Below are 22351 nucleotides of genomic sequence, written 5' to 3' on the forward strand. Positions count from 1 at the left end.
AACATCTAAAGTGTGCCATCCAAATAAAGTGCTAGTGGAAGTAGAATAATTGTACAGTGATTTTAATTTGATGAAAAGTGTTTTCCATAAATGAAAAAATAAAGATAAAGATTTACATCTTGTATTTTTTGTACTGTGAAACAAGCAGAAATATGCATACAATATGATTCATTATGTGTTTACATTATCCTTGCCTTTTTAATTCTATTGTTTTGATAATAAAAGAATAAGAAGAGAATATGACCTTATAATCTTTGAAACATGGACTGGATATTATCTAATGAAGTCTCTTTAACTTTTCCTGAGGTCTTATCAGGGGGCACACAATATGTACATGCTATGATTTGAGGAGATAGTTGGGTGCTATTAGAGAACTTTTTCTTGATTATGGATATGTGGTCAAGGATGAACTACAGCTTGGTTGCTGTTACTAACAATATACACACAGACCTCAGTGATTTAAGATGCGTGTCTTCTCTGTATAAACTTTGGGAATGTTTACAGTGTTGAAATCCTATTGCTAGATCTCCAGCCACACTTGAGAGTGGAGGCAACCCCCATAGTACAGAAGCAAATGCCTTTGCATTCACATCCTAAAGCAAATCTTTTAGTACAATTGCAGGCACTGTACAAGCTGAATGTCAGAGAAAAAAACATAGTATTTACTATATACTATATGAAATATATTCCAACCATACATTCCAGCTCAATATTTGTCTCATCTGATCAAAACATTTCCTTCCAGTATTTAACTTTGTCCATGTGGTCAGCTGCAAACTTTAGTGGTAGGGCTTTTTGGAACAAGGGCTTCTTGGATGGTAGCCTCTTAGTCTGTTTTGGGGTAAAGCACACTTGATTGTAAACAGTGACACAGGAAAAGTGGCTAAAACCAAGTCAGAACTTTACACCCTTTGATAAATATCACAGCCTGTAAATGCTTTTTTTGCAGCCAGCTGAAATTCTTACATTCTTGTTTGAGGGATTTTCACCCAATCCTCCATTCAAAAGGCTTCTAGTTCTGAGGGACTCCTGGGCTGTATTGCATGCACTGCTCTTTTGAGATCTATTTACAGATTCTGATGATGTTTGGGTCTGAAGACATGGAGGGCCAAGGAAAACACAACCTGGTCTGATGAATCTCGACTTCTCCTGAGGCACACAGATGGTATGGTTCGAATTTTGCACTGTCTGCTAAATCCATGAACCTGACCTGCCTTGTGTCAACAGTTCAGGCTGCTGGTGGTGGTGTAATGGTGTGGGGAGTATTATCTTTGCAGGTTTTTGGCTTACCAATCAACCATCACTCATTGTCGAGTCTACCATCTTCCATGTCACATAGCAAAAGTCTCTTAAACAGGTTTCAGAGGCATGAAAGTTTGAGTTCACGTTCACGTTCTTCAGGGAACTTCAGGGTCCCTAGATCTGAATTCAATAGAACACAATGGGGATGTGGTAGAATGGGAGATTCACAGCATGAACATTTTGATGGAATTGCTTGATACAATCATGTCATCATGGATCAGAATATATTCCATTTCTCATGCCTGTCACCTCCCCTTTTCATCCCCTTCATTGTTATCTCAGTTCTCCAAGGAAGGTTCTATGAAATTTGCCTACACCATTAATGAATGCCTCACCCTGTCTGGACAAAGTCCAACTGATGAAACAAGATCAGCAGGCTCAGTCGCAGTTCAGCACTAAACATGCAATAACCAAACCCATAAAGTACACAAAAGATAGGCCTCACATTCTCTCTCTCTCTCTCTCTCTCTCTCTCTCTCTCTCTCTCTGCCATTGTAAATTGTTCTCTAACTTCATTACAGATTCTGTAACCGTCACATTAATATATTTATACAGATTACCCGGTACATCCCACGATTCATTATATAATACCATGAAATCATTTCAAAAACAACCGAATACTGTAATTAACCGAATAACAATTTCTGTCTGTCTCGAAGAAAAAAACACTGCTTAAAAAACAGCCTGGCCAGTTCCAGCTGGTCGAGCTGTTTAAGCTAGTTGACCAGCACAGGGTATGTTTTTGTTTGAGTGTGATGGTTTAACAACCTGACCAAGCTAGTCAACCAGTTAGGCAAGGCAAGCTTTTCCCAAGGTGGTCGACCAGTATGACCAAGCTTGTTGACCAGAATGCCCAACACGACCAGGTTAACCAGCATCACAAAGCTGATCAACCAGCATGATCAAAGTAGTTGACCAGTATGACCAGCATGACCAAGCCAGTCAACCAGTATGACTAGCCCTACCACACTGCTAGTCCATCAAACTAAAATGAAAACATGCACTATGCTGGTCAACTGGTTTCATCAGCATAGGGTAAGGTTTCACCAGAATGGCCAGCTTTTGAATCACCTTGACCATCAAGGACCAAGACCATCGGAAACCAGCTACCAGCCAAAGCTGTAAAGATCTTGAGCTGTTTTCTTTTTTTCAGCAGGGATAGATAGCCTCCAGCCTGACAACGCCATACACCTACCAGTGAAATAGCAGCCTACACGCGTGGCAATGTGTAACCTCTAAAAAAGAGGTGAGCCATCAGACAAGGGTTAAGGGGGCTTGTGTGTCCCTGCAGTTGTCTGACTGAAACCTTGATTGATTGCATTAACTTTAAGCTATCATTGACTTTTTTAATTACATCAGCCCTGCCTCACTGCTCACGTGTGGAGGGTATGGACGTGAGTCATCCTGGTTATAAGCAGTGTATGACCGTGTTGGTGAGTAGGACCCCTCATCCACTGTATTAGAGTTTGGGTGTGACGTGTTTGGGCGTTCACCGCTGCTGTGGGTTTAAAGTGCGCGTTCACGCGGCCGTGCACATTTTCGCCTGCAACCACCGACCAGGAAGAGCTCGACTTATCGGGGAAGAGCCTCTATACGTGAGTATGCTGTTTCTAACCCCTTTGCTTGGGTCTGCAGGCAGCATTAGTCCGCCCGTCCCGCAGTTCTGTGCAGTTAATCTGCTTTTCAATAGGATTTGAACCCAGGCATGCACTCCGCATTCCGCTGGAAAACGATGTGCTTACAGTGCAGTGCCTAAAGGAAACATGGAAGTAACTGTTGTTGCAGCACTTTGAGCTGCAGTGGAATGGATGAACGGTGGTGTGTAAACAGGTGGCTCTTTCATTGGCGAGGCGAGGCTATAGCTTTTATATTAAAGGCTGGAATGACGGCCAGTGAACGGTGAGGATGGGGAAGCATTGTAAGCTGGACACAACAACAGACACCCCTCCTCCTGCCAGTGAGTCCTCCATGAACATCAACTTTTCCATTCGTGTAATAAATAACGTGTTCATCTCACACTGCTGAAGTTGAACTGGATTCAGTACACTTCAGTGAAGTTTCAGTGCAGCTGAAGCACAGTAAACGTGGGTTTTGCTGGAGTGAAGAGAACATAGCTTCAGTGTCGAGGTGGGAGACATGGCAAAAATACAATATCAAAAAATTGCAAGATATTATTTCCATCACAATATTTTTTATTTACCTTCTTTCTGACATTTTTTTTTATTGCAATTAATGCCACATAAAAACAGTATGAAAATCAATCAATTATACACCAGTTAAACCCAACTCATAGTGCCCCTATTGAAACTGACACTTTGGTCAGCCTTCTTGTACTGCGCATGAAAGCATGCTGTGACATAATGTGGCATTGCTGACCATGGTAATAATAAATATTGTCATATTGTTCTCCCTTACTTTTTAATAAAATCTATATAACTAAAATAATGAATGTTTTTCTTTCATATCAGATTGAACGTATGTCGATATCCACCATGGATAGTCTGGCCCGCGCCAATGGCAACTTCGCCCTGGACCTGTACAAGGCCTTGAGTGCCAATAACCCAGTGGGCAACATGTTCTTTTCACCGTTGAGCATCAGCGCGGCACTCAGCATGGTCTACCTCGGTTCAAGGGGGACCACTGCTAAAGAAATGGCTGAGGTAAGAGCATCCACAGTAGGACAGTGTTAAGGTGGGTATTGCATTTAATGGACAGTGTAAAACACCACAACTAGATACCCCTACAATCTTATGCACCTATGATGATAAATAGCCGCCATCTTCTCAAAGTTGACCATTCACCTCAAAAGCCACCCCCCTCTTTTGACTAGATTTGACAAAACATTTTGACTGAATATAAATAAAGAATATGATATTATAACTTATATAAACATGGCAACACATTTAGAATGGGAATATGATTAAAAAACTGTGACAAAAACTGCACATATCCTAATGATGCCTTGAGCTTGTAGCATATTAACAATGACAGCTCTAATCACATCCTGAAAAAGGTTGTTGTGAGTGACCACAGATCCACCTACGGCATGTTTATGACTTGACAACGGACTTTATACCAAAGCAGTTTGCATGCTCATGACAGGCTTGTTAATGCTCTGTAACTCTTCAGATGTATAACTGAAGAGTATGTAGAAATGATAACATGGTTGTATGACTCCCTTGTGTTTGCAGGTCATGTCCTTCAGTTCAGTCTCTGATGTTCACACTCAGTTCAAGTCTCTCAACTCTGCAATCAACAGCCCCAAAGCCTCCTACATCCTCAGACTGGCCAACAGGCTGTATGGAGAGAAGACTTTCAAGTTCTTATCCGTGAGTTGTATTCCCACATTCATTTTGATTCTGTTTTCACGGGGCATGGGGCTCAAACATAGGCTAAGTGGGTTTCATAAATAGGGGCTCTGGGTAGGTTTGTACATGTGTTGTTACTGGGAACCAGTTGGAGCTTCATAAATGGGCCCCTTTGTTACATCCCACCTTAATCTTTCATGGGTTCCATCCAGGCCCCATGTACAGTGTACAACCCAGAGGGGCCTCCCTGTCACTGACCCTGGTAGGCATCCATATGTGGGGCCAACATGGAACACGAAGACAAAACTTTCTGGTTCCCAGTTGGGCTACCCACACAGGCCACACATGGACATGTTAGCTGGGTTTAGTTGTAGTACCAGTGTAGATCCCTAGGTCAAAGTTGTAACTTTTGTCAAAGTAATTCATTTCTGAATACGTTTTCTGTTATATTTAGTTCACATATTTAACTTCTTAGCTAAGCTGTTTAGTGGGTTAACAAAGCTGATCCACAGTCTAACTTTGAACTGAATTATAGGAAAGCCAGGACACAATATTTTTTTAATTCGTTTTGCATTTTGTGAAATGGTTAGGACAAACCAGACACTCACGGACGGAAAAAGAAGGAGTCTTTTATAGAGAACAGCCAATTTACAGACAGAGTAGACAACTTGAGCCAGATCAAAACCAGGAGTAGTGAAAGCAGATACATGGCCAAGGCAAAATGGTAGTGAAAAAAAATGAGGTCAACCCAAAAACATACAAGATCAGACAAACAAAGCAAAAGGACAAGGCAAAAAGTGGAAAACTGGAAGACAAACAGGTCAAAAGCACTATCATAAGAATAAAAGAAAAAATGCTCAGTATGCTTGCAATAATACGACAGCAGTACTTCGCAACGAGGCAACCAAAGGAAGGGTTTAAATACAAAACAATGATGCATAAACAGGTGTACGAAATCAAAATTCAGGCGACAATGAACTAGAGAACTGTCCATGATTGGCTGGTGGAGGGCAGGTGACAGTTGCGAGAGTCTGGCGGCAGTCATGGCTATAGTCATAGTGTAGTCCTTAGAGTCAACTGGACCAGTGGGTGAACCCGGGAGTGTGACCTTTTGGAACACTTTTGGAAGAAAGGTATGGGTGAAAGATGATTCTCTGTCCCTTCAGCATATGTTAGGCTGAATAAAATGTTATTTTATGTTAGTAAATTGATATTAATGAAAATTTGCATGTTGTTGTACCACTGCAATATCAAAAAGAATGTTTAAAAGAGCCGGCTTATATCAGCGCATTAAGCTAACTTGGTGGAGTGGAGTCGTGGGTTCCTAGTGTTGCAATCACTGCAGTAAAGCCGTTGCACAGAAATGGGTGTACATGCAACAGCATGCAAACTTCAGGCCACCACACGAATTACCAAACATTTTTGTTGCACGCAGCATGGAGCTGCATGTGGTTCATCTGATCTTACATGATCTTATTATGTAATTCTTCGTAAAACTCTTCTTCGACAAAGAGTACTTCTTACCTCAAGACCAAGATCAAGACCATTCCTTTGCGGCCCTGAAAGCCAAGACTGGACATGAACACTACAAAACTGAAAGAGTAGAGATTCTACCCAGGTGTTCTAATGTCCTGTGTGTGTAACCTGAGTGTTGTGTCCTTTGTTGCAGGAGTTTGTGGACTCTACTCAGAAGTTGTACCAAGCTGATCTGCAGGCTGTAGACTTCATTGGAGCATCAGATGAGTCACGGAAGCTCATCAACGGCTGGGTGGAAGAGCAGACAGAGAGTGAGAACACAACCTTTCCACATCAAATCATATTTGACTGTAAAGGCTATGTTCATCAGACCACCCTCATCATACGTTGCTTTTGTTTCTCAGATAAAATCAAAGATCTACTGAAGCCAGGCATGGTCACTGGAATGACACGGCTCGCCCTGGTCAATGCGATCTACTTCAAAGGCAACTGGCTGCAGAGATTTAATGCTCAAGACACCAAAGAGATGCCCTTTAAGATAAACAAGGTGGGATTCAGTGAATGCATAAAAATATAACACATGTACACATGATTGTACTGTTGTATACTTATTAGCGGCCTCTGTCAACGCTGGTCTGTGTGTATGTCCGTTAGAATGAGAGGAAAACGGTGCAGATGATGTACCAGATGAAGAAGTTCCCCTTTAACTATATCCCTGACTACAATCTGCAAGTGCTGGAGTTGCCATACGTGCAGAAGGAGCTCAGCATGCTGGTGCTTCTCCCTCAGGAGGCAGAGGATGGCTCTGACCCACTTCAAAAGGTCAGTACAAACTAAATCTCTAAATTGTTGTCCTTTATTGGCTTCTCATTAGGGCTGGGCGATATGGTAAAAATACTATATCACGATATTTAAATACTTTTTTTGTGATACTCGATATTTATCACGATACATGTAAATCATAGACTAAAAACATCAGTAGCAACAGATTCTTATGAACTACTATTCAGATCCTCTCCCAGACTGAATAGAGTGATTTATACTCAACATCTGCTGCTCTTTATCTAATTAAACCAGTCTAATTACACTGTTAGTAAGCACTAACAATATCCTCCATATGTTTATTGTTATCACAATAACATAATTTATCACAATACAATAAAATATTGTCATATTGCCCAGCTCTATTCTCATGTAGAGTAAGGGACAGATCTACTAATGTTTATGTCCTATTCCCTATTTTGACTGTGGTGATTTACTAAAGTGGACCAAGGTGCCCACAAAAGATCAAAGGGGGCAGTCACTGATATCTCAGTGTTTGCTGGTTTTTGTTTTTGACATACTATGAAAATGGCTGTTGTTCTTTACATGCACATGTCAAAATTCACACATTATGTGTCAAAATGTACATTGGTTTCCACTGCAAATTAAGAAGTTTTTTTCTCCTGTAAAGTTGCCATTTTGGAGTTACAGTACTTTTACCTCACAGCGGCAATATGTATTCATAGCAGATTCCATTTCTAAGTGCAAAATACTAGGAGGAGATTATAATAAACTGCCAATTGCTGGTGCTCAAAAGTGTATTATTGTTACTGCATTATCACTACATTGCTGCATTATTAAAACTACTTGTTAGAAGTTCACAGTTTTTTAAACAAAATGAAAAAAATACATACAGCGTAGCACATTTCCAAAGTTGCATTATAGATATTATTCTATAAAGAAATGAAAAATCAGGGAAACACAATAAAATACTAATTTGGCCGATTCTGATTCTATGACTGCTTGTTTCCTCATTCTTTCTGTAAGTGTTGTGGCTTCTGCTTAATATATGTCACTCTAATGCTTTAATGCCGTGCTCTCAGCTACAAGCTCACATTCAAGTTCAAATTTGTACACCTCCCAAATGAATAGGAAGCTCTCAGTGAAGTTAAACAAGTATTTCATGAAATCTCTCATTTTCAATTTCACTCGACACAAAAGTCAAAATAAGTCAAAATAATTTCTTACTTCCTTGAAGGCGCTCATTGTTAACATGTAAAGAGCTTGCAGGAACCGGTTGTTGGTTCAAGTATGTGGGTGGTATATTTGACCTTCCCAAGAATGTGAAAAGTATGCTGTTGAGTGTTAGTACTCTCTTTTGTGTCGTATGTACATGCAGCTTTAGGGGTGGTACAGTTTGACATTTTCATTGTATGATAACCCGGTCATGGCATTAAGAAATTTATGGAAACACTCAAGAAGGTGGTTAAAATGAAAAGAAGAAAAATGAAATGAAATGTTAACAGTGTCACTCTCACATGCATTAAATTAAACATTCCAAATTGGTATTGCCATTAAACAGTAGATTTGAACAGTATCTTTACCTTTCAGCAGAATGTTTTCTTTAATTACTCAGTGCAGACCTGTAAGAGAACTAGCTGTTCAGCCAAAAGAGGAAGAGGAATTGGATGGTTGCAAAGACAGTGGCACAAATCAGTTAATGATTTTGGTAGCTGTCATGAGTGATAGCACAAGCTATCCATGTAGCATGGAATCAAAAAGTACAGGAAACGTACAGATGATGTATTTTTTGTATTCCAAATAATACAACGGTCAGCTCTGAGAGCACAGCGTGATCAGGTAACGGTCATTCTAATCCAGGCACAATACCTGTAGCAGTAACACTGGTTCACTGGTTACTGGGTAACAACAGTGGTCATCTTACCTCAGCTGTCAAAACTACAGGAACTGCTTTTATGCTATAAGTAAATTCATCCTCAATAGTATTCAAGACTTTTCTTCTTCACTTTGTAGAGCCCCTGAGTAACATCAACACAGTGCTCAACATGATGTGGTGTCGCAAACAACATGACATGCTCCATTGTTTGATTGTTATAGCCTAACCTCTTCCTGACTATATTTGTCCTGGTTAACAGCTGGAGAACGAGCTGACGCTGGACAAACTGCTCGAGTGGACCAATCCAGACAACATGGACACAGGAACGGACATCGTGGTCCATCTGCCAAAATTCAAGCTGGAGTGGGAGAGCTCTCTGGAGGGGTTGCTGAGCAAGATGGGCATGAGCTCTTTGTTCCAGGCATCTGCTGCAGATCTGACGGGCATGAGCAGCGACGGGGGCCTTTATTTGTCAGCAGTGGCCCACAAAGCCTTCGTGGAGGTTAATGAGGAAGGCACAGAGGCAGCAGCAGCCACCGCAGGCATCATCGCTTTCTGCATGCTGCGAGAGGAGCACTTCATGGCGGACCACCCCTTCTTGTTCTTCATCAGGCACAATCCCACTAACAGCATCCTTTTCCTTGGCAGGTTCAGAGGCCCACCATAAAAACGTAGTATATTCTCTTATGCCATAAAAAAAAAGAAATGCTTGTTTCATGTTTTCATTGATAAATAATAAAATGATTAGTTGAATAATTAGACTTACATTCTCTGACTGAGACACTATGCCATGCAAGCAGTAAATAGGCAATACATTTATTACAGACATTCACTGTGTAATCTGTGATCAGACCTCCTTCCTTACTTTCTATGGAGCCACTTCCATTTCTGAGGAATCTCCTTTCAGGTAGGCAGTTCTAGGAAGTCACCATCCCTCTGTGTGAATAAATAGCTAACCAGAAATTAAAATAAATACAAATTAGAAAAAAGAAAGGAAATCGACCATCAAAATTTCCATTTTTAAAACTATTTTAGTGTTTTGAAATAGTAAAAACACTTAAATGCACTAATGTAGTCATGCAGTTATTTCAAGCCTAAGGTCAGATCCAGGGCCCGTCACCCTAAGCAGGATCTATTGCTCACAACACTACATATGTTGTTCACAGGACTAGTTGGCAACTTGAGGCATGTTACATTTGGGATTACAGCTCAGAGCCCATCAATTAGGTCCAGCCTTGTGATGAATGTGGTTTAGAGGTGAAAAATTGGGAGGGGGAGGAGGGGGGGGGGGATAACATTTTATAATCAACTATTAGACTCCCTTAAAGCTTCTGAAATCCTAGGCTGCATCCGGTCCACATACCACACTAATTAACTGCCCATTTTTGATCCTGTTCATCTGCTGAATTATAAACAGCATACCTACAATACTTTCTGTTTATATAAACCATACAGTTAATAAAAATAAATTATATCACGAATGTTTACAATCTTATAACAGCGTTTCATCTCGTTAAAATCGCAGGAATCTGAATCTGGCCCACTGATTGATTGATTCTGGACACTCACTGTTGGAAGCTACACTAATGACACGCCACTGGGCGGCGCTGCAGCGGACTGAGTCACCTAGTGAAACCCGGCCGGAGTTCAACCGTAGTTTACATGTAGCTAATCACCTCAGTCTGAAAGACCACATCACCCATTAAACTCGTCCACTGTCCAAGAGATGTCGCCAAGTTCGCTAAATACGCTAACAGCTCACGAACTATTTGTTCTTGAGGGTGGATTTACTATCACGTGCGCACAAAACCAGCAAACACGGGAGCGCATTTCAGAAACGGAGAGAAACTGTCTGCCTGTGGCACTCGTGCTGACATTTAAGGGAAATCCTGCTGTCTGCTCTTGCTAGGACTCCACTTGTAAATGATTTAGGGGGCAGCGCAGCGGCTGATGTCCCTTCCCGGACTCCTCTGCATCTATCTACAACCTCCCTACTAAAGGCCTCAGAGAGCTCTTTGAATCTGGCCGTGGTGAATGTGCTCACTTCAGCAATCAAGACCAAAACAAACGGAATAGCTTAAATCACACGGGCTTCTCTAAACTCATTTGCAGCAAATTCTAATATAATCATTTATTTTTAGACAGTAAGTAGAGCTGTACACCAATGGGCCACATCATTAGGACCACTCATACATTTGGTAACAGCTTTTTCTAGCCTCTCTTCTCCAGCCTTCGCCTCTGCGCACACAGCCGTGCTGCTGTTTCACGGGAACACACCAACACACCTTAACTGATTTAATGATTTTCTACAACAGTTCAGAAAATAAATGAAGTACGAAATGAATAAACAGAGACGTGAAAAAAAAAACATTAATGTTTTATTGTTAGCATTAAATTATTGTTCCTTAACGTTACAGTTGTACTCCGAGCTCAGAGCCAGTCAGTTAGGGCCAGCCCTGTGATGAGTGTAGTCTAGATGTGAAAAATGGGGGTTCAGCCCTTTCTGACAAACCATCAGATCCCCTTAAAGCTCATTAAATCTGGCCCATATACCACACAGAACAACTGCCCATTTTTTAAATCCTGTTCATCTGCTAAATAAAATCCATAGACCTACAATACTTCCTAATAATACAATTAATACCATTAATATCAATAAAATATAAATACAGTAATTATTACTAATGTTCACATTCTTATAACAGCATCTCATCTCGTTAAAATCACAGGAATCTGAATCTGGCCCACTTCTGGACACGCACTGTTGGGAGCTACAGCAATGACCCGCCACTGGGCGGCGCTGTAGAGGACTGGATATAAATAAACAGAAATAAATAAATAAAAAACAGAAATGAACAAACAGATCCGTGAAAGAACAGTTTAATGTGTTTTAATACTAGCATTTCTTTCCACTAGATTACACTTCCTAAACAAGCAGCACAGCCTGCAGCTCCCTCTCCAGCTCCTTACACAGACCAACACTGTGGTTTCTCGTCTGTGTGTTTGTTGTTCTGGTGTATTCTTGCCTTTATCCTTTCAGTTTACTTTTAGCTCATTCTTGTTTTCTTCTGCTGAGGGCATTCACCTTACTTTTTGATTTAACAGTGTTTAACAGCGACTGATGCAGTGTCCTCAACCTATCAGCCTGTGTGGCCAGACCCATCTGTTGTATTTGACCATGGCCATTGCGTTTGACCATTTTGCAGCTTTAGTTGTCTGGGGGTGTGTAGATTTGGGGGAAAAATGAATAAAAACTAAGTAAACTTGAAAATCAGTTAGCTTTTAATTCATAAATATAAACGCCATCATTTTACAGTGTTTCTTGGCTACCCTGATCCTACAATTTCCTATGGGAGTCTGCTTCTGGCTTATTGGTAGCCTGGGATCCTCTAAAGCCCTATTTTTCACTCACAGTCCATTGAGAAATTAACAGGACAAATCTGTAGACGATTCCAGACCTTCGGTCGGTTCCACATCTGTTCTGTTTAAGTCCACTGATAATACACGCAGATGATGAGATGTTTGAGAGATGAGTAAAAACGGTCATTTCTAGACATTGCAAAATGATCACAAACACACTGCTAAACATTTCAGATTGAGTTCATTGTAATCTATGCATAACACAAATCATTAAATAACACAGTCAGACAGTAATGTGTGGTGATTTTAGATTGGCTGGTTTCATTAATAAAAACATTCTCTGACTGGGAAAACTCATTTTCTTGCAGGTAATACACAGATTGACTTGAAAAACACAGCTAATGCCTCTGATTACTTTTAATATGACACCCCTGAGATCCGCTCAATAATCCTGGAGTCCTTTCCTCGCTTTCTATGGTACCAGTTCCATTTCTGTTGGATCACCACCCCAGTTAGACTGCTCTGGAAAGTCCACCACCAATTTAAGAGCTAAACAGAAACATAAAAACAAACACACACTTAATAAAACACTCTATCATCCATTTGTTGTGTTCAGGCATTTGCCCTCCAGATTTTATTACTCTGTTCTGATTGGCTGTCCCAGGCCAAACACTTTGTATAACTCCAATGTAAATGGGTGGGGCTGAACTGCTGTATGTTGAATAGGCAGGTACCGCATATGAAATTGTCTTGTGTGTGTGTGTGTGTTTTTTATATAACATTACAAAAATATATCATTAAAATCTGTCTGTTTTTACAGTTCAGTTTCCAGAGATGGAAACTTAAACATGAAAAATCAGGTTTCCATGATATGGGCCCTTTAATTTAGCTTCTTGTAAGACATTTAGCTGTGGATTGGCTTTACTGTTTTGGATCATTATCATTCTGCACAACCTGATTATGTTTCAGCTTCAGCCCATGGACAGATGAACACATCGTCTGCAGTTTATTAAAAATGTGTTCTGTGTTTAATAAGGTTCTCTTTTGTCCATAGATTTTAAACCAGTCACAGCTACAAATGTGCAATACTAAATACAATCATGGCACTGCACATGGAAGTAAAAAATAATAATAATAATAATAAAAAAGACTTGCCTTTGACTGTGCCCACACTCTTGTGGCTGATGGAACCCCAGTTGTATTTTGGAGTTCCTACTGAGGCTTTTACTCGTACTCTGTCTCCAAAGTTGAATTTATAGAATTCTGTAGTAAACAGAAAAATCATATTCATAGGGTTTAAACTTTAAACCGCCCATTTATGTTACCGATTTTATTAAATAATTCCATTAACCATTACGATATCATCATCATCATCATCATCATCAGTCTTACCTGAGTCAGCACTGGAAGCCAGTTCCATTTCACAAACTGCAGCCTTCCAAGATTTATGCTCAGGAAAATTTACAGTCATACTTTCACCATCAACAGCTGAAGAAAGAGGTGGGAGATCTGTTTAACTAAGTAAATATGCTGGCTAGCTACAGCATTAGTGTAATCAGAGTGCTATAGTGATCATTAGCATTGCTAGCTACAACTGGTCAAAACTGTGTGACCCATCTGCACAGCAAATTTGTGAAGATGTGATGAATCAACACTGTTCGTATTAAATTCACACCCAGTGTTAAAGTAACACTGGCAAATTTGCAGTGTTGCTGGAGATTTCGTTTGTATGCAAAATTAGCATACTGCCCCACACACTAATCATTTGTACTTCTGCAGTGCTAATTAGTCTTAATTAGTTTGTCCCCCATCCCTTTTACAGTACTTTACAGCATTAGAGAAGTGCCAACAGTTGCTGTAATAATGTATGTTGTTAATTTACATACACCATAATCGTGTTCATGCTAAAATAGTCTTATATTTAGTGCAGTTGATATATGAGTACTTCATGAAGATTTTTTAACTTTTTCATCTGATCGTATGAATGCTCACACTTGCCTGTAATCACACCAACACTCTTGTGACTGACGCTTCCCCATCCACGTTTTGGAGTACCAACAGAGGCTTTCACTCTGACTCGATCTTCAATCTTAAAGCATTCTGTAACATAGGGGGTTGGTTTTTATCTAAGCATTTGAGTGTTATGTTTTGGTAAGGTTATTTTCTTATCTTTGTCAATATTTAAACATACCCTAAATTAATCAATTGAGGAATTCACCTTTAGTGTCTTTGCTGGTTATTCGCTCCATTTCAGAGACCATGCCTTTCCAGCTTTTACATTCAGGGAAGTCCACAGTCACAACATCATCCTTAATAGCTAAGAAGAGAAGGGAAATATTAAATAAATATTAAAATTTAAAAGCAATATTGGCAACACCAGCACATTATTCAACTCATATTGAAAAAAGAAAATTAATAAATGAAAGAAATGCTGACACCTTTCTAGTCCTGAAAGAAATTTCAGCCAGACAGATAGAAAGGATATGTATTAATCTGGAAGAGTATATCCAGAGTTACAGAATTAGCAAATACAATGGTGTAAATCACATTTTTTACAGGAAGCTATAAAATGTACAAGATGCTTACATGCCACTTAATCAAAGTCGTATCATGTGTGTGTCCTTAAATCTTATTATCTTAGTTAACTTAATGAGATTTGTCATTAATGTATTAATGAAGTATAAATAAGTATTACGTACTATATTAACTATAGTAATAAGTACTATATTAACTGCAGACTGTCCCCACCGTGGCTGTTGCTTTGCTCTGTGCATCACAATGCAAACCTTACATGACAGCTATGTACTAAAATTAATATGGGTGAATTAAACAGGTACTTGCCTTTAACTGTACCCACGCTTTTGTGAGTGACTCCTCCCCATTGGTGTTTCGGAGTCTGGACTGTGAGCTTTACTCTCACTTTGTCTCCAACATTGAAACTGCAGTTCGTAGTTGACAAGCCTTAGACATGAAGAAAATGAAAAGAGTAAAAGCCATATTTTACCACACTTAAGAAATAGCAGAATATGTTTTATTTTCTTAAAGAAATTGTGCCTAACTTCTTCATCTGGATGTACAGTGCAGAAGTGCAGAAATACGGTACCTTGCAGAAGTATTAATCCCCCTTAAAAGTCATTAGATTAATCTGGATTAGAAATTCATGAATGAATTTGACCTAACTGAAACTGATGTTGGTTTTATTAAGGTTTCTTCCTCCAGCTCTGAGGGAGTTTTTCCTTGCCACTGTCACCGTTGGCTTGCTCATGGGGGTCTTTGACCCTTCATGTTATTTCTTCTTTCTTCTCTGTCTCTGTCCTTTATTAAGTACTAATTATGTAAAGCTGCTTTGTGACGACAACAGTTGTAAAAAGCGTTATACAAATAAATTTGACGTGACTTGACTTAAACAATTCTGAAACAAAAGAATAACCAACTGGAAAAAAGTGCTGTGGAAGCTTGAAGTTTACACAGATGAAAGATATAACAAGGAATTACAGCTCACAGTTGGCCTCTATCTGTAGATCATTAAAACCGTTCACCTTTTCTGGTTAAAAGACCCCCTCAATTCAGGTGCCATTGTTCAGAGTGTGAATCTGAAGGAACACAAAGAACAAAGCGCACTCTAAGGAAATGAGAGATAAAGTTGTCTTATCTTTGGATATCCTGGTGGGCTGCCTCTACAAGGCTGCCCCTTACAACTTTATCAGAGAGTGAAAGGGACTCGTGAAGAAAGGCTCAAAAAAGCCAACAATCACGCTCAGAGTTTAGTGTCCAGTGGCTGAAATAATGGAGCACCAGTTCCATTTTTTTCCATATGGGACACAAAGACAGAAAGTTGCCTCAAAGTGACCCACCTAATATGTGGGTTGAGGTTCTGTGGTCAGATGTGGACAGCCTATTTGCTAAAATTCAAAATGCTATGTGTGGCACAAACCTAATTCTGACCATTTCTCAATAACACCCATCTTAACAGTGAAGTATGGGGATGGTAGAATCATGTCGAGGGAACACTTTAACTCAATACGGGAAGTATCTGTGGCTCTGTTTGAAAAGTGTGGTTATCCTTTCCTGGAGCAAATTCTCCTGGAAGAATTGTGTGCAAAGCTGGTAGAAAGTTACAACAAACTTAAAGCTAGTGCAGCAAATGGTGGTTCCACCAAGTGCTAGTCAGAGGAAGTTATTTAATACAGATAAATCTTTAAGAGAAGCTAAATACTTTTACAAGGCCAGTGCACATCTACACAGTGTACAGGTATTGATCCTATTTGTCCAGTCACATTTAGTATCCTAGATCACCTGAGACATCATCTGCAGGCACCACTTCCATCTCAGGGACTATGCCACGCCAGCCAGAATACTCTGGAAAGTCTACAGTCAGGGCCTCACCGTCAAGAGCTGTCCAAAGAAACCAGATTATGAATTCAAACATTAGAGCTTAGTGTCACATGATAAGAGTACAACATATTGTATAGCGTAGGTCAAGCAGATGTTTTTATTGTTAGAGTCAACCGAAAATCAACCCTGTCAGTTTGCGTCCCTGGATATATTAAGTACGACTGATCATATGATTTAAAAGACCACATTCTTATTATCCAATAATCTTCAATGAAAATATATTTACCCTTTTCTGCCTCTAAAACACTTTCTGATTTTAGATTACATCACCATGCTCCATTGGGCTGGGAATCTACCTCTCACACCATCGCCCTCCTCACCCTCCCTGATCATGTTTTACTTGATAATGTGTGGCAGTATGGAGTATTATCTCAAAAAAGTCTTACACTTGACAACACCCACACTCTGGTGAGTAATTCCTCCCCATTTGTGTTTTGGAGTCTCAACAGAAGGCTTTACTCGGACTTTGTCTCCAACTTTGATGAGATTGTTTTGAGCTGGGGCTTCTGCTGTACAAAGAAACATTAAATTGTTAAAAACATAAAACTTGTTAAAACATAATACCATGACCAACCATGGTACATTAAGCAGCTTATTGTCTATATGAAACAGTGATACAACATGACAAATGAATGAATCTTTATAAAATATTGTTAATGAATCACTTAATCCAAGATCATGAATCATCTAAACAGATATATCTTCCACTAGCCAGTATCGATTGATCAAAGGCTATCATGAACAATGATTATTTACTAACTTTAGAGCTCACTGATGGAATTTATTCAGTTGATATTTGCAGTCATGTAAGTTTATATCACACATTTGACATTTGGCTTGAATTGTGATTTAAGGACCAGAATTGTTTGTTTTTATTGACATTTATAACATTTTTGTTTAAGAGTTTTCACATGGTGATGGACTCTTATGATAAAGACACTGCAGTCACGCTTTTGTGGACTAACTACATAAAACATAAGCAGTGAAAAACACTTAAAACCTTTAGTATAAACAAATGAGATTTATATTGAATAGACATACAGTACTTGATTATGTAAAAGACCCAAGTAATGGAGCTAATAATGCTATTTAAAAACACTTCATACTGTATCAGCTGTATGAAATATTTTCAAAATAGAAATATGTTCAAATTTAAGAACATTGTCTGTATAATACAGTATCATTTATGTGTGCTGGGCATCTTTCACTTGGTGTTTCTGCTCTCTGCCTTCTGACAAGACAAGACAATCATGTTCACCATTTGTGTTGAGCATAAGCACACATACACACTAGTGATCAAACACACATAGTGACAGTGAGCACACATGCCCACAAGCAGGGAGAGTAAGGGCCTTGCTCAAGGGCCCTACAGTGACAGCTTGCTAAGGTATCGAACCCTTAACCCTGCCATCAATTGCCTGGTGCTCTAACCACTGAGCCACCATACCAGTGTAACAGACAGAGCAAAGTTCTGTCGCTCTAGTGGGCCCAAATGTCCGGTGTCAATAATATCATTATTTTTTATATATATTAATATCATTTTTAAGCGCTTCTGCATCATGAAAGTGTCATGAATGTAGTCTTCCATCACAATCAAATCAACACAGCTAAGCTCAAACATCCTGTCCAGTAGTTCTGCTTACAAATACCTTGTTCAAAGGAACCGTTTACTAGCTCCATCTCAGAGAGGTCTCCCTTCCAGTTTTTATGTCCAGGAAAGCTGACAATCAAAGTATCGCCATGCACAGCTGTGAACAGGACCAGTGTTATAATTCAGATCCAAAAGCAAATAGGCATTCATATGTGATCATAATATGTACATAAGTACATAACCTCACTCTCTACATAAAAGTGCTACAAATGGTTCCTTGAGCGATGCCACTGAAGAACCATTTTTGGTTCCATTAAGAACTTTCACTTGATGTAAAGGTTCTTTACCGATTAAGAGGTTTTTCACACTCACATTTCCCACAGTCATGATTCACATGGAACCAAACATGTTTCTTCGATGGCATCCTAGGGAACCTAAGAGTGTGAAATATAATACTACATTTGTGTATTATATGAAACTTTCATTTGGATAAGGTGTAGATTGTAAAACTTTTAGTTTGTTTAATTCTATCTGAGGACTGTCTAAGTATTCTAATGGGAACATTCTCTCCATCTAGTTTGTCTGTGCTGTGCGGGTCGACCTAGGGCAGATGGGTTCCTCGGATTGAGGCTTGGTTTCTCCCAAGGTTTCTTCCTCTTAGTATGAGGGAGTTTTCTCTTGCCACTGTTGCCACCACCTCCATTGTGGTGCTTGCTCATAAGAGGCGTGGACCTGGATCTCTGGAAGGCACTTTTTGCCTTAAAATGTTTTACATTAAAATGTATCCAGCTTTTATGGGATGAGGGCTTAAAGACGGTAAGATCCAGAGAGTGTAGTTATTGTGTAGTAACAGTGTAGTATTAAAGCTAAATTTGCGGAAACAACCTACATCGGTCTTGTGGTTGGTGCGTGTGCCTAAGATTAGCACCTTCCAGTTTACATTAAGAGTGAAGATATATGGCAAAATATACCAGTCCTTTACTGGTTATTGGAACGTTATTCAGATGGCAGACTTTCTACATGTACTGTATGTTGTTTGCCCTCAAGCTCAATTTTAGCCTACTTGGAAAGAAAACATGGCTGAACCTAAAGCCTTGGGGCTTTAAGTCTATGAGTGTAGTCGACTCAGGGAAGTTTAATTATACTTCTGTCTCTTGTGGGGAAACCTACATTTACGATCCAATGGTTGGGGTTTTTTAAGCATATTTATTCATTTATTCAAGAAGGAAACTAAAGACTGTACCTTTGACCACGCCGATGCTCTTATGTGTGACATGAGCACCCCAGTTAAATTTTGGGGTTTTCACAGAAGATTTCACGCAAACTCTGTTTCCAATCTTGATCTGGAAATCTGAATCTAGGTTTGGATAGGTCTTTGTTGATAAATCGGAGACTAGTAGAGGAAACAAAAAATGTTTTAAAAAAATAGTTCTCAAAGAATGATTTACTCTCAGAAATGTTTAGCATGTATTTCCTCACCTGTGTCCAGAATGTCATCTGCTTCCTGTTTGCAGAAGCCCTCCAGTCTCTCTTTAAACTCAGAAACTGTTTTGCTCACATTTTCAAAGGAGTTGACCAGCTCCATCAACTGACTGGGACAGTCTTCGCCTCCAGGGGGAGTGGGCATATTATCAATATTCTGTCATAGGAAAGAAATATACGTACACATTTTATTAGTACTCATACTTTTCCTAATAAATCGTGTTTACTGTAGAAAATTACAGTGATAGACCTGGAGGAAGTAAACGTTATCCTCTGTCTGTAAAAACTTGTCTAGGACATCTCCCTGTCCCCTCAGCGCAGCGATCTCCAGCTCCAGCTGTTCTCGTACACCTCCAAGTTTATCCAGGTCAGCTTTCTCTTGAGCTCTGATCCTCTCGATTATCTCAGAGCATTTTCTCTCAATGAAAGAGACGGACTCCTTAAAGGCTTTTTCAGTGTCCTTGATGGCCCGGTGTGCAGAGTTCTGTTTAGAATCAGATGTACCATTTTAAAAACTTCAGCGAAACAAGCTTAACCATTTAGCATTTAAATGGTTATGGGCCTGTCTGGTCATGTCATGGATTTAAATGAAAAAGCTAAAGCTAGAACTCTGTGCGAAAAATGGCCAACTGTTGTTTACATGGCTAGTTACAACCCTGTTATTGGGCCTCAGGATAAAAATGTGCAGTTTTAACGGTAAGAATATTTAATTTAATATTTAATTATTTTTTGTAATTATTATAAGTCTTACTGGATAATGCTGCTGTCAAGTGTAAAGTAAAGTGTGCAGTTAGTTAGCTGAAGAGATTACATCTGGTTTGCTAGTGTCTGCTTTTAGCGTAACACAGATACCCAGTTACCACACACTTATGTGGCTTCATTTTTCATTTCCCTTTTTGATATGTAGTTAGCTCAGTTTGTTGTTTTCACATCACATAATTATTTGTTTCTCCATGCAGTATTTTAAGGTTGTGTTTTTTGACCATACATCACTTTAAGGGGCTTAATCCTATTGTCTTCAAATGTTTCCCAGAATAAGAAACGGTGTCTGATTAAAAACATTAAAACATTCAAATGTACATTCAAAATTTATTTATATCCAGTTAATGTTTCTGCTCAGTTTTTGTTGTATTTAAAATGATAGTTTAACTGAGTTGAATTATTTAAGATGACATTTATGCGCCTGCTGGGCCAAACTTTTAAAATAAATGGCAAAAATAAGCAGTGAAGTGAAGTGAAGTTGCTTGAATTGTCTTCATAGAAATCTATGATGAACAGGCAGCCCTAGTTAATGTGGAAAGACCCTAAACAGCTTTAAAACAATACTTACTACATGACTGTCGATTGTCTGTTGCAGCTCACAAAGCTCTTTCTCTTTTTCTTTGCATTTTCCATCAAATTTACTCTTATCAGTCTTCAGTTTGACCTGTGGAGAAAGCAGTCACATTTACACTTACAGACACGCCTACCTAGGTCATCCTATAGCCCTGCATCAGTAGTTGGTTTCTGCTCTCAGGCTGGATATTTTTGGTTGGCAGAAATATTCACAACCCAGCATTGATACTGAGGTGTGTATAACTACAGCAGTGCTGGCCTTATACACCTGCAGCAGTGCCACACACACACACACACACACCCCTACCATTGTTGTCAAAGTTTTGCTGTGAATAGTGCATTACTCAGATAATATCTGGTCAGCAGTGGTTCTGTGCTGGTCCTTTTCTGTGGCTGGACTTGGGTACAGGAAGACAGATGAATTGTGCAGTATCACATGAGCTACAGTCGAGTGTTTCCAAAATGGATAAAAACTAATACAAACTAATTTTTCAAAGTAAATACCCAGACATTATAATGAAGAAAAAAGGAAAAGGCCTACTTGTTTCTCGCCCCGTTCTGCTGCGCATGGAACAGTGTCATGTCCTTTATGATCATCCATTAAACACAGCATGCAGATGCACTTCTGGTCAGTACGACAGAACACCTCCAGCAGTTTGTCGTGTTTCTGGCATGTTGGCATGTTTTTGGCGCTCACCAGTTTGTGTCTTTTAAGAGCAGGAAAGTCATAGTGGGGTTGCAGATGTGTCTCACAGTAAGATGCTCGACACTCCAGGCATGATTTAACAGCTCTGGCCCTTTTTTCCATGCAGAAATCACATTCTATGTCCTCAGGGTCAGTGATGTCTTGAGCAGGGGAAGCGGTGTTGAAGTTTGGCAGGTTCTCCATTATTTCAGCAAGCATTGTGTTTTTGTTAAGCACAGGTCTTGGAATGAAGTTCTGCCTGCACTGAGGGCAGTTACTCCTCTTCAGCTCGTCCCTGTCCCAGTAGTTCCTAATGCAGGCCATGCAGTAACTGTGTCCACAAGGAATAGTCACTGGATCCTTCATTAGATCTAGACATATTGAGCAGCTGTATTGATCCCGATCTCTCAGCATAGATTCTGCCATTATACTCCCAGCACAGAAAAAATCCACTCTTGCGCTCTACTACTTGCCGACTGTTGTGCTTTCAGAACCGCTTCCTGTTTCTTACAGATGAAACAGAAAGCTGTTTACATGCCTTTGAAAGCAAGAGAGTGAAAGTAAAAGTAACATAAAGCTCTTACTAAAACCTGACACCATATAGCCTACTACACCATATAAAGCATAAACATATGTATATTTACCGCCCGATCCAGTGTAGATCCTGTTCTTTGAAATTTGACCTTTGGTTTGGACCCAGTCTTATCTTATCAGGGTGGTATATTGAGTCTGGTTACATACAGAGGACATGCCAGAGT

The 22351-nt window shown here is 39.6% G+C and overlaps 2 protein-coding genes across 2 annotated transcripts; one reads left to right on the top strand and one right to left on the bottom strand.

The window, feature by feature from the left end:
• Positions 1–2794: 2794 nt before the first annotated feature.
• LOC140560382 (leukocyte elastase inhibitor-like) lies at positions 2795–9501 on the top strand. Its single transcript, XM_072684832.1, has 7 exons — positions 2795–2897; positions 3771–3962; positions 4494–4631; positions 6280–6397; positions 6491–6633; positions 6741–6908; positions 9005–9501. Exons 2-7 carry the CDS (start codon positions 3780–3782, stop codon positions 9410–9412), a joined length of 1158 nt encoding a protein of 385 aa, XP_072540933.1. The 5' UTR covers positions 2795–2897; positions 3771–3779; the 3' UTR covers positions 9413–9501.
• A 1632-nt stretch (positions 9502–11133) lies between these two features.
• On the bottom strand, positions 11134–22351 carry LOC140560376 (uncharacterized). Its single transcript, XM_072684818.1, has 15 exons — positions 22238–22351; positions 21450–22099; positions 20904–20999; positions 19824–20057; positions 19571–19730; positions 19335–19484; positions 18150–18248; positions 16887–17009; positions 16402–16500; positions 14947–15066; positions 14324–14422; positions 14104–14205; positions 13498–13593; positions 13261–13368; positions 11134–12654 (listed from the first exon to the last, which is right to left on the bottom strand). The coding sequence occupies exons 2-15, from the start codon at positions 22017–22019 to the stop codon at positions 12578–12580; spliced, it is 2133 nt and encodes a 710-aa protein (XP_072540919.1). The 5' UTR covers positions 22020–22099; positions 22238–22351; the 3' UTR covers positions 11134–12577.

Source organism: Salminus brasiliensis, chromosome 1 (genome assembly GCF_030463535.1).
Source record: "Salminus brasiliensis chromosome 1, fSalBra1.hap2, whole genome shotgun sequence".
Taxonomy (NCBI): Eukaryota; Metazoa; Chordata; class Actinopteri; order Characiformes; family Bryconidae; genus Salminus; species Salminus brasiliensis.